At 41.3% G+C, this 16,845-nt stretch overlaps 2 protein-coding genes and 3 long non-coding RNA genes across 11 annotated transcripts; all 5 read left to right on the forward strand.

Annotated features, from left to right (window-relative positions):
* Window positions 1-4,775: 4,775 nt before the first annotated feature.
* LOC117150160 (aldo-keto reductase family 1 member B1) lies at window positions 4,776-6,263 on the forward strand. 3 transcript variants are annotated; one of them, XM_033316955.1, is made up of 5 exons: window positions 4,776-5,000; window positions 5,061-5,228; window positions 5,279-5,448; window positions 5,508-5,850; window positions 5,908-6,263. In XM_033316955.1, exons 1-5 carry the CDS (start codon window positions 4,827-4,829, stop codon window positions 6,205-6,207), a joined length of 1,155 nt encoding a protein of 384 aa, XP_033172846.1. In that variant the 5' UTR covers window positions 4,776-4,826; the 3' UTR covers window positions 6,208-6,263. The 3 variants fall into 3 exon arrangements, with proteins under 3 accessions (XP_033172846.1, XP_033172848.1, XP_033172849.1); XM_033316957.1 differs by having other exon boundaries at window positions 4,776-4,946; XM_033316958.1 differs by having other exon boundaries at window positions 5,508-5,788; window positions 5,908-6,074.
* A 668-nt stretch (window positions 6,264-6,931) lies between these two features.
* Window positions 6,932-7,528, forward strand: LOC117150164. Of its 3 annotated transcripts, XR_004460741.1 has the most exons (4): window positions 7,153-7,165; window positions 7,250-7,308; window positions 7,411-7,438; window positions 7,497-7,528. It is a non-coding gene; the product is annotated as an uncharacterized LOC117150164 (long non-coding RNA). The 3 variants fall into 3 exon arrangements; XR_004460740.1 differs by having other exon boundaries at window positions 6,932-7,308; XR_004460742.1 differs by having other exon boundaries at window positions 7,417-7,522.
* Window positions 7,529-8,656: 1,128 nt separating this feature from the next.
* Window positions 8,657-9,770, forward strand: LOC117150159. The gene is made up of 5 exons (XR_004460736.1): window positions 8,657-8,695; window positions 8,766-8,920; window positions 8,990-9,316; window positions 9,372-9,705; window positions 9,760-9,770. It is a non-coding gene; the product is annotated as an uncharacterized LOC117150159 (long non-coding RNA).
* A 266-nt stretch (window positions 9,771-10,036) lies between these two features.
* Window positions 10,037-11,348, forward strand: LOC117150167. 2 transcript variants are annotated; one of them, XM_033316960.1, is made up of 2 exons: window positions 10,037-10,835; window positions 10,941-11,348. In XM_033316960.1, the coding sequence occupies exons 1-2, from the start codon at window positions 10,325-10,327 to the stop codon at window positions 11,102-11,104; spliced, it is 675 nt and encodes a 224-aa protein (XP_033172851.1). In that variant the 5' UTR covers window positions 10,037-10,324; the 3' UTR covers window positions 11,105-11,348. The 2 variants fall into 2 exon arrangements, with proteins under 2 accessions (XP_033172851.1, XP_033172850.1); XM_033316959.1 differs by having other exon boundaries at window positions 10,038-10,877.
* A 935-nt stretch (window positions 11,349-12,283) lies between these two features.
* Window positions 12,284-13,805, forward strand: LOC117150168. Of its 2 annotated transcripts, XR_004460744.1 has the most exons (5): window positions 12,284-12,296; window positions 12,355-12,380; window positions 12,441-13,392; window positions 13,450-13,728; window positions 13,784-13,805. It is a non-coding gene; the product is annotated as an uncharacterized LOC117150168 (long non-coding RNA). The 2 variants fall into 2 exon arrangements; XR_004460745.1 differs by lacking the exons at window positions 12,284-12,296; window positions 12,355-12,380 and having other exon boundaries at window positions 13,187-13,262; window positions 13,371-13,392.
* Window positions 13,806-16,845: the final 3,040 nt, after the last annotated feature.

The following is a 16,845-nucleotide window of genomic DNA, read 5'->3' on the forward strand; positions in this document are numbered from 1 at the left end:
ATTGCAAGCACTTATTTATTATGGTCGTGATTAGTGACTTGCTAATAGGGGGTAGGAGCTTTATAGCAATGGCATTGATGGCATCATCGCCTGGAGCCTTGTTGTTACCCATTGCCGCTATTAAATTGCTGATCTCCTCTTCCGAGGCCTGGGGTATCGACTCGGAGTCAGAGAGAGGTTCTGTCAGGAGCCTGGCTGTTTCGGCTGCTTCATTAGGGGAACATCTAGTGGCTGGTGTGAAGACTTCCTCCAAGTGCTCGGCGAATGCGTTGGCTCTTTCGGTCTCGGTTCTGCACCATGAGTTGTCTTCTCTTCTGATGGCCGGGATCCTCTTCAGTGACCTCTTGATGCGTAACATCAAGGTTCCATAGGTTGTGGTGGGGATCACCCGGCGCTAGATTACCAACAAAGCTATCGAGGGCCTCCTTCCTCAGCCTGACCAGAGTTTCATCAGGTCCTTGGTGGCTCTGTTGAGAGCTGTTTTGTCTCTAGGGTTCCTGGAGAGGAACCAAACCCGTCGGAGACGCCTTTTCTCTGACTTGAGCTCATTAACCCGCGGATTCCAAAAGTGGACGTCTCTACTGCTGTCCCTTGGGTGGTTAGAGAACCTTGGAGCAGCGTGAGTTGCTGCCTCCTGAATTGCCGTGGTGAGGTTCGCAACGGCCGCATCGATAAGTTCAGGGGTATCCAATGGTGGGTTAGTGACTGTCGTGTTGTTCAGCCAGTGGTGGTATTTGCTGATGTCGGACGTTTTGAAGATTTACTTTTTACCCGCGGATCTCAACATGGCTGATGCGTAGACCGAAACGGCAATGGCACTATGGTCCGAGAGAAGGTCTTCCACCTCTCTGGTCTCTCTGGTTCTTGCCGGGTCCAGGCCGCCGGATATCGCAAAGTGTCAAGATGTCTGGAGTTTTGCAGGGTCAGTGGGCCAGTATGTTGGCGTTCCAGTTCCGTGGCAATTAAGGTTGCGGGAGAGAACCTGCCTGACCAGCGCGCGTCCTTTTGGATTGCATACTCTGGAACCCCACCAAGTGTGCTTGGCGTTAAAGTCTCCTCCTATGACGAATTTGGTGCCGAGGCTGTCCAAAAGCGAAGAGAAGCAATCGTCCGTGGCTCTAAGTCTGGGTGGGCAGAAGGCAGCGGCTAATGTAATGTCGCCGTGGGTGGTGCTTACCGATATTCGGGCGCATTGCACCCAATCCTCTTGAATGGGTGGTTTGGTGTCGAATTTGATGCTGCTGCGAATAAGGATGGCGGCGCCGCCGCGTGATGAACCATTTGACACGAGGTCATACCCCCTTAAGGTGAAGTAGCACCTGTCTGAAAAATGGGTTTCGGATATGAGGAGAATATCTGCTTGGTTGGTCTTGCAATAAAGCTCGACCTCGGGCCTGTTGTTGATGAGGCCGTTTGCGTTCCAGATGGTGATGTCTAGTGCTGTTTGCATAGGGACTTGCAGACGGTTGCCATCATCTGATTCATTTGACTCATAACCTTTTCCATCATCTGATTCGTTTGACTCATCGCCTTCTCCATCATTTTTTCAAAAATGGCTTATTTGATATATGAGACCGAAAGTGAACGGATTGTCTAACGTAGAAATTGAACGGGCTTTAAACTTCGATTGGGATGTTTCTAGTGACGAAGAAAGTGGTGATGAGATAAGAGACATTTATACGGTACTGGAGAAGAATTTAGAAGGAATTCTTGAAAGGGGAGAAAGTATCGAGATTGACCTTCTGTGATACAGTGATTGAAGGATGTGAACATGACTCAGTTGCTTGGAGAAAATTGATCCAAAGACGCTAAAGTGTAGAACATGGCCGTTTGTAGCTCCAGAGAGTATTTTTGAAGATGACAAAACTTTGGATTTCGGGGAGATAAAGACGCCAGTGGAGTTCTTCTACACATATTTTGATACTCAGCAAATTCATTGAATGGCAAGGCAAACTGATATATATAGTTTGCAGGAGCACGGTATTCAACTTAAATGTACTGATGAGGAAATCAAACGCTACATTGGCATTTTATTGTACTTGGGTGTTTTAAAACTACCGTAACTCAGAATGGCATGGTCAAAGGATTTAAAGCTTACCACAATAACTGATTCAATGCCGCGTGGGAGATTTGAAAAAATAAAAGAATGCTTACATTTCAACGACAAACAAACAATTAAAAAAAGGAGATTCCAACTATGATGAACTCTACAAGATCCGCCCTTTGCTCCGAATTCTCAAAGAAAATTTTGGAAAACTACCTCAGGAAGAGCATCAAAGTGTCGATGAGCAAATAATTGCATTCAAAGGTACGTTTTTAATTTTCTTTTAAATTGGCTTTATTTTTATTAATTGTTTTTTTTGCAGGTCGATCCACGATTAAGCAATATAATCCAGCTAAACCTCATAAATGGGGTCTTAAAATGTTTACGCGGGCTGGAATATCTGGATTAGTTTTTGATTTTACGCTATATGTTGGAGAAGGCACTTGACCTTCTTATGGCTTGGGAATATCTTCTGATGTAGTCGTATATTTGGCAAAAAGTCTTCCCAAAGACAAAAGTTTTAAACTATATTTTAATAATTGGTTTACGTCTGTAAGCCTTCTGATTTCGTTTAAGAAAATAGGAATCTTTGCAACAGGTACTGTACGTAAAAATCGCATAAGAAATTGCCAACTGCTCTCAGATGCGGAATTAAAAAAACGCGGAAGGGGTCTTTTGATAAAAAATGCGAAATTAACCATAATCTTGTGTGTGTAAAATGGTCTGACAATAAGCCCGTTCAACTAATATCTTCGTGTGAAGGTGATCAGCCTGTTGGAATATACAAACGTTGGAGCCCAAAAGAAAAAGCTTACATTGATATTTCAAGGCCAGCTATTGTTGCTTCATACAATAAAAGTATGGGTGGAGAAGATTTGGCAGATATGCTGATGGAGCTCTACAAAATTAACCACCGATCAAAAAAGTGGTACAAAGAATTTTTATCGATGCCCGGGAACATACGTTACAAATGCTTAGCTACTATATAGGAAACGATTGAACTTGGTAAACAAAACCAAAAACATATTCCCCTTATAAAATTTTAACCGGAAATTGCCCGTGAATTTTTCATTCCACTAACGCTACTTAATTTCAAAAAAGGAGAGGTCGACCAACAAATGCAGAAAGAGAAAGCTCATTGGTGTCCTTGTGATCCACAAGCAGTGTTTCTTCGCATCAATCAAAGAAGTACAAATTTCAGACAAATCCTTCAGTGTCACAACGTTATGATAAAGTTGAGCATTGGGTAGTTTTTGGAGAAAGAGGACGTTGCATACTAAAATTTGTTGCTAAATTTTTCTAAAAATAAATTTTTTTTTTTTTGGTTGTATTTATTTAAAACTGTCCGTCGCGGACAATCATTAAATTTGAGGACTAAACTTAATGTGCGTGTCTTATCCCAGAGAGGTATATAGTTAATCTACTTGGAAAAGAGAAGTTAAGCCGACTAGCTAAGTCGTGACACTCAACTTTGCCACGAATAAGTTTACAAATAAAGACTATTCCAAGCATCGTTTTTTAGTTACTAGGGACAGCGGCAATGACGCCAGTCTATTGCCGCGCAAAGCGTTTGTTCTCAGAACTATAGAACTACAACAACCATTCGCAATTGTTTGTTGTTTCTTTTGTTTTATTTGCACTTGCACGTCATTATGTTTCGATAACGATTTATTAAATTTCTTATTTCACCACTCGCTACTAAAATCCCCACAAACACTGCCGTCACATGTTCATCAGCTCTTTAGAATTAGAACGATAAGTGAGCATTGTTTGTCCCTTGTCCGTAGTCCAACTGCGCCAGTTACAATCCTGTGGCCGAGGGATGAAAGCTTACAAAAAAAAAAAAAACAACTGAGCAGTTTGGGTTATGATATGATAATGCCTTCTTTATTACAAAAGTTATATGCTTCTCCCAAATGTGTTCGTCTGAGTTCGTATCGGCGATCTTCGTTGATTTTTGTTCGGCTCTCAGTTTTTCGGTCGGTGTTGTTTCCCTGTGGCCGGAAAGAGGGGCATGTTAACTCGCGCACTCTGAAGTCAGCCTTAGATGGGGCGTGGCAAAAGGCTTTTTGGCAAATCTATAGAAATTTACAATCCTAATAAAACTATCGAAAAGTTTTTCAAAAACGGCGTGGCAGTTTTTTGCTGTTTTAGGACGTTAGAGTGGGCGAGACAAAAATTGTTCTGACACATAACTTTACATAACTAATAAAAATATGAAAAAATATCAAAACATTTTATAAAATTTGGGTCGTGGCAGCCTTGTGCGGTTTGTGACAAATCGATATAAATTTAAAATCGAATAAAAAAATTAAAAATTTCAAATTTCAAAGACGCAGTGCAACTCATGGGCGTAGCAATTTTAGGCGGTTTGCTCGCGTTAGGATGGCAAATGGAAAGAAATTTAAAATTTTTAAAATATGGAAAATATCGAAGCGTTTTTCAAACGTGCGGGCGTGGCAGTTTTTTTTTTTTAGCTGCGGTCGAAGAGATGATTTTGTGGCGCATGAAATCCGGCGCGTAGCATGTCCAATTCAGCGACAGATTTCTGAAACTTGGAGACAGTGTTTGTCCTTTGCATTCATCTTTTTCCTCCTGTTTTATTTTCCCTTTTGATATCAAACGGTTCCTTCTGAACTTCATAAACTTAAGATATGATTTTTCTAAAAATTTAAATTGTATATAAAACTAGTATACTGAGCATAAACATTCAACAAAAAATTCTCTTTCCAGCTGGTTGTTTTAAATATTTAAATATCAAATTTGTAAATATTCTTCAGTAATGATCCCAGCGGACTTTTTGACCAGAGATATCGTCGAAGATAATTCTCAAGTTGCGGTTATACATGGTGGTAACCAAAATACACCATGTGGGGAAAAGGCCTTACTAATGGCCCCAAAAGTAAGGCTTAGTAGTGGTTACGAAATGCCTGTTTTGGGATTTGGAACTTACAAGGCAATATTTAAATACTATTTTGCTTTCCGATTAATGACAAAACTAACTAAATTTGTACAGCTTCGTGGATATCAATGCTCTGCAGCGGTTCATTGCGCCATTGAGACTGGTTTTCGCCATTTCGATACTGCATATTATTATGAGAACGAGAAAGAGATCGGAGAAGCTCTTCGCACTCAAATTAAAATGGGGAATATTTCCAGAGAGAATATATTTTTAACAACCAAGGTAACGTGTACATATTTGGATGCACAAAATATTACTAGACATTTGTATAGCTATGGAATACCCACCATGATCCAAGAGACGTTCGCCGTATATGCGAAAAACAACTTGAGTTGCTCGGATTTAGTTACATTGATTTATATCTAATCCATTTTCCTGTGGGCTACAAGCACGTGTGCGATGAAATTCTGAGGCCCATGTCAGGAGATCAATTACAAACGGTGTAAGTATATATACAAATTATGGGAAAAATAAAATGGTATTTATTTTGTATATATGAAGTGAAATCGACTACTTAGATACTTGGCGAGGAATGGAAAATCTTGTTAAACTAGGAATGGTTCGAAGTATTGGGTTATCAAACTTCAATATGGAACAGATTCAACGGATAATTCAGTGTAGCTCTTCTAAGCCAGTAGTTAATCAAGTTGAGATCTGGCCAGGCTTTTTACAAAAGGACTTGGTTGATTATTGCCGTTACAACGGAATTATTGTGACAGCCTTTTCACCTCTTGGTCAACCAAACAGAGAAAATCATTGCCCAGTTTATTTCTTTTCAGAAGGTATGAAACGATTGGTTAATAAGTACAAGCGTTCTGCAAGTCAAATTGTCTTGCGATATTTGGTAGTATTTTCGTTTCAATAAGTTTTAATCATTCTTATTAATATACGGATTTTGTAGATCGACTACGGAGTAGTTCCCATACCAAAAGCTGCAAACCCAATACATATAAAAGAAAACTTGAATATTTTTGATTTTATGCTAGATGATGCGGATATTCGGTTACTACGTGGTATAAAACCTAAAAGCCGAATAGTAAAATACGAAATGGTAAAAGATCATATGTTCTACCCCTTTGAACTCTTAAAAGAAAACAATGAAGAGTCAGAAGTTAAAGAGCCTCAGATTAAAGAACCAAAATTGCCATACATTCCTAATGCAGACGAAGAAGAAAGGGAAAATAATGAAAATTATGAATGAAAATTAAATTGATTTTAAACTTCAAAAATACATATAAGCATGTAGTGATAAGTCGATTAACCGTATTGTGCTGTTTGTGTGTTTTTTTGGATTTCTAAGAAAAGCTCTTAAAAATTGGCTTTTACCCGTTACTCGTAGAGTAAAGGGGAATACTAGATTCGTTAAAAAGTATGCAACAGGCAAAAGGAAGTGTTTAGATTAGATCTTTCTTCGGTTTTCTTAACAATTTTTATCGGTATGCCAAAAACACTGTGGCCACGCCCATCCTTTCACCTACAAAACGCCCAAAACGGTCACGCCCATTTTTAAACAATTGCTGGACATTGCCACACGAACTGCGCGGGTGTGTATTCAAGGGTAGTCGTATTTTGTGGTTCCCGCTTTTTGGTCGGTAAAAATGTGGGGTTCAAATTAATCCATAAGTTACGTTCTCGAAAGCTTATAAATCTAAAATAAAAAACAATGTGCGCAAGGTTAGATAGATCAAGGTGAAATAAAAAGAATGGATAGGAAAATTGGTGAAGGAATTATATCTTTTCTTGATACCCTTCATTGAGTAGTTTCACTGACCACATGTTGGAGCTCTGTTGTTGCCCACCCTACCATGATCACCACGTTCCAAATTAAAGTGAATTGGCGATCCCAAAAATAACAAGAGAGTCGATAGTCGATGTGGGCGTGATATTTTTGTGCGGTTTGTGGGTGGTTCAGTGGGTTTTTTTACTTTGTAGGTGGAGGTACGGAGACAGAATGAATTCCGTTCCGCATCCACAACTTTATTTTGCCTTTGATTACAATAAATGCAACATGTAGGTACAATAATTTGAATTTTTGAGTTTAACATAGCATGGGGTGAGTTTGGGGCTTGGACATAGTTAGTTAGTATTAATTTTAAGTTAGTATTTTGTAGGCATGGATTTCAGACATTGACATGATTGGTAACATTATCAGCTTGCATGTTTGTTTACATTTTTAAAATGAAATTATTTTGCAATAAACATTAAAATTTTAGACTAACATTGTTTTATTTATTTCTTTTCAGGTACCCCCATCAGAAGGACAGGAGCACCGCGTCGCAGAGAGCCTCAGGAGTCATCACAGGTAAGTTTTGTTGCATTTTGGCAGTGGTCTGTTGCGGCCGCTGGAAGTGGGCCACTTGCAACAATTTTGTCCGGCCGGCGATTGCAGGTTATTTGTTTTTAGTTTCAGCATCCCTCGCTGCCGTCATTTGGTGAGTATCAGTTGTATCGTCAGTGGCAGTTTTATGCAATTGTTTGAATATATTGCAGATAAAATTGCCGTTCATCAGGAAGATTTTTTTTTTTTTTTTTATATTTTCAACGTCAAATGACGCTGTACTTTTATTGTCCTCTGATTTTTGCTTAAAAATATATAGTGACAATTTGTGGCAAATTACATTTTCGGATTTTTTGGCTGCAGATATGCATGCCATAGATTAAAGTTACATTAATTTATATTTTAAATTTGCAGGAGAACATTTTTGAAATATTTGTCGGTAGTTTATGCGCGCCATGTTTTTGAAATATTTGTCGGTAGGTTTGCGCGCCATGTTTTTTAAAATATTTGGCGGCAGTTTTTGCGCGCCATGGAATTTAAATTTGAATATTACATTACTTAGGAAATAGCTTATGGAATAGGAGAAAATAGTTATGGTAAGTAATTTTTTTTAAAAGATGTTTAACAATGATTTGATATTTAGCGATGAGTCTCTAGCTGATGGCGGCGATTTACATTAATTTATAATTTAAATTTGCAGGAGAACATTTTTGAAATATTTGTCGGTAGTTTTTGCGCGCCTTGTTTTTGAAATATTTGTCGGTAGTGTTTGCGCGCCAAGTTTTTGAAATATTTGGCGGCAGTTTTTGCGCGCCATGGAATTTAAATTTGAATATTACGTTACTTAGGAAATAGCTTATGGAATAGTAGAAAATAGTTATGGTAAGTAATTTTAAGATAAAGTTTAACGATGATTTGGTATCCAGCGATGAGACTATAGCTGATGGCGGCGAGGATGAGCAGTTGCTGTCGTCCGATGAGATGGATAAAACCGATGCCCATCCTCCGCTTTGGTTCACGTTCTGGCCGTCCATTAGTTGTTGTTGTTGCTGCTGGCTTCACTTTTAGCTACTACTGCGCGCGCGCCTCTGTCGGTTTTATAATCTCAACTGACTTGCAAAATTAGGCTAGGCGCGTAGGCGGGCTTTTTCGATAGCTCAAAGGCACGGCGGAATATCGATATGCTATCAATTTCACTGCAGCTCATTATCGATATTTCGCGCCTTTTTTTGGCGGGCTTATCGGCTGTTATCTTTTTTGCCGCCAGCCAATCGTCTATCGGGCAGAAATACTGGAATTGTTCAGGTTAGTATTTTTGGAGTTCCAGTATTTCTCCCGCGCTTGTCAGTGTCAATGGCTTATACAGGAAAGGGTCTCACTTCTCCAAGCGGAAACGACGCAGAAAAATTGTGTATGTATTTCTTATTGTAATATTTGATTTTTCTGCGCATTACAATACTCAAACCTGTTTCTGCTTTCAGTGGTGCTGGTAACGTGGATGCTGCGGAGATGTCGGTGTGCTGCAATCATCGGTCGGCGTGGCCCGTCAACTTTGGTGCACGCACAAACTTTTGTGGAGGAAAAGGTGTGCCGCAGACAGCGTCATCTATAGGCTTAGGTTTGTCTGTGTGTATACGTGAGTACAGTCTGTCTGATGTTCCAATTTGAGCCGAGTCTAATGTTTGTATCTTTTTGACATTTGCAGGTCCATTTCAACTGGGCAGAAATTGCCATTAGGAGACTGCAGACAAACATTTCCTGCTGCTGCCGCCACTGTTGCTGCCGTCTATATCTGCGCATCCATAGTCCGCTGCCGTTGCTGCTATCCTGGCACAGGTCAGGTGGGCAGTATAGGGCCGATTCCATCTTGTGGCCATCCACAGGGCAGATAATCGTTATGATTTCCAACGTGTAGGCCCCGTAACTGGCCAGGGACCAGGCGAGAAATACGGGCTTCGGAAAGTGCCAATTGGATTATGCGGTGGGTCATTTCCTGCTACTGCTGCCGCTGTTGTTGTTGTTGCTGCTGCTGGTGAGTGTGTCGCCGCCTAGTGCAGTTCGATATAATCGATGCTTCTATTTTCCAGGGTGAAATCGGCCGCCAATTTAGGTATATAAAGAACAGCCAGGGCCAACATGAGTCGAGTCCTAGGATGCATGCAATTTGGCTATTGCGGCAATGAGATCTCTTTGCTGCTGCCACCACCGCTGCTAGCGCTGATGCTGGTGGTTGTGTCGCCGCCTAATAGATCTGCATAAATGAGGGCTGTTACCAGTACGACCGCTCGCACCCAAGAGACGCCTCTGTTGCTGCTGCTGTTTTGAGAGATGCATGCGCCGCCGTTTCTATCAGAAAGTTGCCGGGCTTCTGTTGTTGCTGTTTCTGGTCTTGATGCTGCTGTTGCTGTTGCCGCTGACATGGTAAGTTAAGGCTATTGTTGGTCTCGTGCTCCTTCTAATATTCTCTTCTTTCAGGGAGGAAACGCTGGTGAGCGCCAGATGCCAGTCCCGCGTCTTCAAAAGGAAAAGCCGGTTTGCCAGGAGCGCTGACACTGCTACCACTGCCTTTGCTGCCCTATCTGCTGCTACTGGGGCAAGAATACCCAAAATGCTGCTCCGTCCATCAGATTTCCGACACCTCGCCGCTGAGTAAGCATCCGCTGGCGGTTACTCTAGTTCAAGGCGCTCCAGTATCCTAACTCAGGAGTTCCTGAGTCTGTCCTGTCGTCTGTCCCGTCAGCCCTGATGCGCTCATCCCATCAGTGGCGGGAGGGAGAGCATGCGCCGCGGTCCAGCGTCATCTACAGGAAAACGCCGGTTGTCCAGGAAAGCAATTTAATACACTAGCTGAAGGGAAAAAACTAATCCATGCTTCTTTCTTTCTTCCAGGGCAAAAAGCCAGGGGCCAAGCGAGGAATCTGGTCGTCGGAAGTTGTAGAATGGAAACTGCTACAAAACATTATATGCAGCTGCTGCCGATGTTGCTGTTGTTGCTGCCGCTGGTGTGAGTGTGGGTTGCTGCCGCTGGTGTGAGAAGGAGATGTTGCCGTCATTCCGGAGATTGCATGCGCCGCTGTTGCTGCATTTCCAGACTGTTGCCACCGGGAGATTGACTGCGCTTGTCTGTCATGTTGCTGGTGACGCCCATGTCCAGGCCCGCTGCCGTCTCCTTCCCAATCAATCCAGGCAGTCCCTATGGACGCAAACCGCCAATCGGCATCTCATCGCCAAAGGACCGATACTGGGATTTACTCGGCCAAGCATTGGCCGCCGATCCCGTTGCCGCTACCGTTGCTGCTACTACTGCCTCTGGAGAGAGACAACGCCACGAGCTGAAGCATCCTCTCCTCGCAAAGCCGGATTTGCAACGCAGGCGCTAAGCTCGGAGCTGAGAGCGTCACATTGGAGTCGGATCTTCGGAATTCAGGAACTTCAGCTCCCTCTTTCAGGGCCTCCAGGAGTGGTGGGTGTGGCCAGCGAACTGTTCTGCTCACCGCTTGGTCTCTGCCGCCACTGTTGCTGGCCTTGCTGCTGTTGTTGTTGCTGCCTTGGTGAGCTAAAGCGCCCGATGCGCTGTTGTTTTTGTTGTAGAGGTTTGGTGATTTAGTTTATTAGGAAAAGGGAAAGAAAAATAATGCCTATTATCTTTCTTTTAGGTTGGACCGCCAGTGTGGCGTCCATTACAGCAGCAGATGGATCCATCAGGAGCCGAAGAGTCGCAGATCCCTCGGTTGGAAAGGAGAGATGGATTTTCAATCACGCCAGGAGAGACGATTTAAATACGCAGCCAACCAGCCATCATTATTTTGTTATTCAGTAGGTGTTTAGTTAAGTTAATTTTACCATTATATCTATAAGCGCATTTCCCTTTTTATGTAACCTGTAACTTAGTCTTTAGCCTTTTTGTATTTCTTTCCTTTCTTTTCAATATTTTTGCCACCCCTTCCGCCAGTTTAATTACTTCTGCCTTCTGCTCCTACCCTGGTTTGTTTTGATTTAATTTTAGTCCCCTTCGTAGTCAGATAGGATTATTCGTTGTACATTTAATGGTTGCCCTCTAAATCTTTCTTTTAACTTTGTAGGTGGAGGTACGGAGACAGAATGAATTCTGTTCCGCATCCACAAATTTATTTTGCCTTTGATTACAATTTATGCAATATGTAGGTACAATTATTTGAATTTAGAGTTTAACATTGCATGGGGTGAGTTTGGGGCTTGGACATAGATTAGTATTTAATGTTAAGTTAGTATTTTTTATGAAGGCTTTAGATTATAGACAGAGACATGGACTGGTAACATTATCGTCTTGCATGTTTTGTTTACATTAATAAATTGTAGCGATTTTACAGAAAACATAGAAATTTAGGACTAACATTGTGTAATTTATTTCTTTTCAGGTACCCCCGCCAGAAGGACGGAAGCATAGAGTCGCTGAGGAGCCTAAATAGCCATTACAGGTGAGTTTTTGTTGTGTGTTGGCTGTGGACTGTTGTGGCCGCAGGGAGTGGGCCACTTGCAACAAGTATGTCCGGCTGGAGTTGCAGGTGAGTTATTCTTGGTGGCAGCATCCAGCGCCGCCGTCATTTGGTGAAGATCCGTTATGTCGTCAGTGGCAGATATATGCAATTGTTTAATGAGATTGTTTGTGTTGCAGATGCAAGTTGCCGATCGTCAGGAAGAGGAGTTGCGCAGACAAATCCCACGCAGCTGTCGTTGCATTTTTATTGAGCTGCTGGCGTTATGGTGGTGGAGTGCTCTCTAGTGAGAAGTCGTCAGTGCGGATTGAAGCTCGATCTATCACCGAGGAGAGCCAGGTGCGCCGCGTCTTGTGGCCGTAGCATCAGGATTGGCAGCTAGTGGCCGCCGGTTCGAGATTTGTTGCAGAGGGCGGCCGCAACAAGAATGGCATGGAAATGGATGTAAAAATAGAATTTGGTAAGTATAATATTTGTTATTTGATGATTGCATTAATTTTTGTTGTTTCAGGTACATAGAGTGGAATTTAATTTAAGGTGAGTATTATATTTGTGTATATTTGTTTATATAGTAGCGTTTGTTATTGTTTTTCAGGTACTTAAGGAGGAAGCTAGTCTGGGGTGAGTATTGTATTTGCTTTTATAATTGCGTTGATTTTAATTTTATTTTTTGCTTTTCAGGTACATTTTGTAAGAGCTAGTTTGGAGGACCTTTGTTATTGTGCTATTGCAGCTGGAATGCCGCGGTTTTGGAGTCATCAAGTTGCAATTAGATAAGTATTATATTTTAAATATATATTTCCCAGTAATAGCTTGTGTTCCCTTGTTTCAATAGTTAGAGTCTTTGAAGCTGGAGCTGCGTGCTTGACGTCAGCAGGATGGAGCCGTCCACTAGCATCTGCTACTTTGTCTGTCCGGTTTGTTATTATTTATGTGTTCTTGAGTAATCTTTGTATCGCATTCTTATTTATTTTCCTTTCATTACAGGTTAGGAGAGAATTCGTCGAAGATACAGAACTGAGGAGAAATATGCAATTTAAGGACAAGTTTTGCACCATATTGAAGTGGCATCTGCGCCACGCAAATTATCCTTATTTATGCGTTGGCGTCAGGAGATGTTTTTACTTTGTAGGTGGAGGTACGGAGACAGAATGAATTCTGTTCCGCATCCACAACTTTATTTTGCCTTTGATTACAATAAATGCAATATGTAGGTACAATAATTTGAATTTTTGAGTTTAACATAGCATGGGGTGAGTTTGGGGCTTGGACATAGTTAGTTAGTATTAATTTTAAGTTAGTATTTTGTAGGCATGGATTTCAGACATTGACATGATTGGTAACATTATCAGCTTGCATGTTTGTTTACATTTTTTAAAATGAAATTATTTTGCAATAAACATTAAAATTTTAGACTAACATTGTTTTATTTATTTCTTTTCAGGTACCCCCATCAGAAGGACAGGAGCACCGAGTCGCAGAGAGCCTCAGGAGTCATCACAGGTAAGTTTTGTTGCATTTTGGCAGTGGACTGTTGCGGCCGCTGGAAATGGGCCACTTGCAACAATTTTGTCCGGCCGGCGATTGCAAGTTATTTGTTCTTGGTTTCAGCATCCCTCGCTGCCGTCATTTGGTGAGTATAGTTGTATCGTCAGTAGCATTTTTATGCAATTGTTAGAATATATTGCAGATAAGATTGCCGTTCATCAGGTAGAGGAGATGCAGTGAGTTGCCCACGCAGCTGTCATTGCATTTTTTGAGAGCTGCTGTCTATATGGTGGTGGAGTCGTCTCGTGGCAAAGAAGTCGTCAGAGAGGATTGTGGCTCGGTCTGTCACCGAAGGAAGCCAGGTGCGCCGCGTCTTGTGGCCATAGCGTCAGGATTGGCAGCTTGGAGCCGCCGTTTTGAGATTTGTTGCAGAGAGCCGCCGCAACGGAATAGCCATGGAAATGGATGCAAAAATAATTTGGTAAGTATTATATATGCTATTTGTTTTTTTTTATGATTGCATTCAATTTTTATAGTTTCAGGTACATTGAGTGGAATTTAATTTAAGGTAAGTATTATATTGGTGTATATTTGTTTATATAGTTGCGTTTATTATTGTTTTTCAGGTACTTAAGGAGGAAGCTAGTCTGGGGTGAGTATTTTATTGCTTTTATAATTGCGTTGATTTATTTGCTTTTCAGGTACGTTTTGTATGGGCTAAATTGGAGGCCCTTGTCATTATGTTATTGCAGCTGGAGTGCCACGATTTTGGAGTCATCAAGTTTGCAATTAGATAAGTATTATATTATAAATATATATTTCCCAGTAATAGCTTGTGTTCCCTTGTTTCATTAGTTGGAGTCTTGGAACCTGGAGCTGCGTGCTTGACGTCAGCAGGATGGAGCCGTCTGTTATCGTCTGCTACTTTGTCTGTCCGGTTTGTTATTATTTATGTGTCCTTGAGTAATTTTTGTATCGCATTCTTATTTATTTTTCTTTCATTGCAGGTTAGGAGAGAATTCGTCGAAGATACAGAAATGATGAGAATAATACAATTTAAGGACAAGTTTTGCAGCATATTGATGTGGCATCTGCGCCACGCAAATGATCCTTATTTATGGATTGGCGTCAGGAGATGGAGACGGCATCATAAAATTGTCAACTTTTTGTGTTTAAAATCGCGAAAGTTGGCGATTTAGTTTTGCTTTTGCGGTGCCTGTCTCCTGATTTACGTGCGCGTCATCGGCAGGATGAGGTCGCATTTTTGTGTCTGCTGGATTGCCTGTCAGGTTTGTAATTTCCTGTGTGTCCTTGATTAATTTTTTTTTTTTTTATTATATTCTTATTAATTTTCCTTTCCTTATAGATTTTCGGGAAATCATTGGAAAATACGGAATTGTGGAAATTATACAATTTGGAGACGGATTTTAATTCTTTTTTATATGATGTCAGCTCCGGGATAATGATCCTTGTTGGTGCAGTGGCATCAGGAGGTGGAGACGGCGTTGTAAGATTGTCAATTTTTTGTGTTTATAATCACGATAGATGGTGATTTTGTTTTTCTTTGCAGGGCTCGTCTTCTCTTGTTGGTTGCGTTGGATCACCGTTTGGCTGTGTTTATTGAGGTAAGTGCTTTATTTGATTGTCTTTGTTTATTTTCTTATTGGGTTATTGTTTTGTTTTCAGGTTTTAGCGTCTCTAAAGTAGGCGCTCGTCGATCTGAGAGAATTTAAGAATAGTGGAGAGGATGGATTCTGCAGCTCCGCGCTAAGTGCCCTGAACGAAGCGTAGGCAGCTTTTATGGCTCGTCTATTGCTGTGCAGCACTGCAAGTAGATTGCATCGGTGATAAGGGATACTAATCGGGAAACGTGTGGCAAGAAAGTTCAGGTAAGTGACGTTGTGCATAAATTGCTGCAGCGAGTCGCCTTTTATTCATCATGTTTCTGCCACATTAATCCTTTTCATTTCGATCTACCGATTCATCTTTTATGTCCTGGTTGATTTTCTCCGCATCGTTTCGTCAGGATCAGCTGGAATGCGTTGTCTTGGGCTTGTTTATCCAGGCGCGTTGAGGTGAGAGTATTGTTTATTATTTTTGTGTATCCACTAATTGAATTATTATTCCAGATAAATTAGGCTGCGTCGAGGAAGGTGATGACAGTGGAGGAATTTGTAAGCAGACAGACGTGCGCTTTTCCATCGGATAAATATATTATTTATATAGAAATAAGTAGAATGTAGATTTAATTGGATGTGTCCATGTCCAGGTTATTGTTTATTCCTTGAGTGATTAAGGCCATTAAAATGTCAATTTTCTTTTCTAAGTTGTCGACTCTGTTTGCTAAGATAGTTGTGGGGCCGTCCAAGAAGTCTTTTTGCGAGTTAGGATTGGAGTTTCTTGGCGATTGCATGGCTTCATCAATAAATCTTGGTTTGAAGCTAGCTCTGGCAGCTCTGCTGGTGGTGGGAGGGCTGTCGTTGCTAACTTGCATGGGATTTGAAGTACCTTTTTCAGGTTCCTGGTATTTTTCTTCACTCCTTTGCTTTCGGAGCATGTCCTGGTAATTTTCCAGATGTCTTTGCGCTGGGTTGCTTGTCTTGGATACCAGTCTTGGCTTTGCGTTGATTTTTGAAGTTGTCCTACCCTTTTTGGGTATCTTGTTTGTGTTTCGGCGCCATTTATTCAGCCGCATCTGAATGGCAGAGTCATGGGAGGAAAAACGTGGCCTTTTGTCGTTCATATTTTGTCGGAAAGGATTTAGTATCGACTTTCTGGCTGCTTCCTGGCGGGCTTCAGCAATTGATCTGTTCAGGATTGCTGAGCTGTGTGGCAGCCGAGGGGTGTTATTGCGTGGAGGAGGGCCTTGACGTCTATAAAAGTTGTTTGTTGCGTCTTTAATTGTACGTATTTTATTTGTGTCAATGTTGTTTGCCGCAAGCTTTTGTTTTTCGGCCTTGTAAACGGGGCATCCTTTGTATGCACTAATATGCTCTCCAGAGCAGTTTTTTTTTTTTTTTTTTTTTTTTTTTAATATTTTCAGCGCCTGTTGGTGCTGTCATTTTATTGTACTCTGATTTTAGTTTTTTTTTAAATATATAGTTACAATTTATGGCATTTTACAGTTTTGGATCGGCGGCGGTTGTGCGCGCCATGGCTATAAGAGTTATTTAAGAATTACAATTTCGAGGACAATTTTGATTTGCTTGGCAGCAGTTATCCGCGCCATGATTTAAGTTAGGATTTTACGTTAAGTAGACTTAGCTTATGGTAGTTGAAATTTTTATAAGTAGTAGTAGTTTTAAGCTTAAGTAATTTAATAAGAGAAAATTTCTAGTATTAGGGGGAAACAGTTTTGGGTGGATGTATATTCTAAATTAAATTGTTGTGGCATAGGATTCCAGCGATGAGACTCTAGCTGATGGCGGCGACGACGAGCAGTTGCTATCATCCGAGGAGATAGATAGCACTGTTGCCCATCCTTCACTTTGGTCTCCATTATGTCCGTCCATTTTGTATGCTGCGTTTCCTCGTGTTCACTTTGGGTAGCTGTTTCACTGGCGCCTCTGTCGGATTTTTAATCACCACTGACGCGCCG

The sequence above is a fragment of the Drosophila mauritiana genome, unplaced genomic scaffold (genome assembly GCF_004382145.1).
Source record: "Drosophila mauritiana strain mau12 unplaced genomic scaffold, ASM438214v1 Y_39, whole genome shotgun sequence".
Classification (NCBI taxonomy): domain Eukaryota; kingdom Metazoa; phylum Arthropoda; class Insecta; order Diptera; family Drosophilidae; genus Drosophila; species Drosophila mauritiana.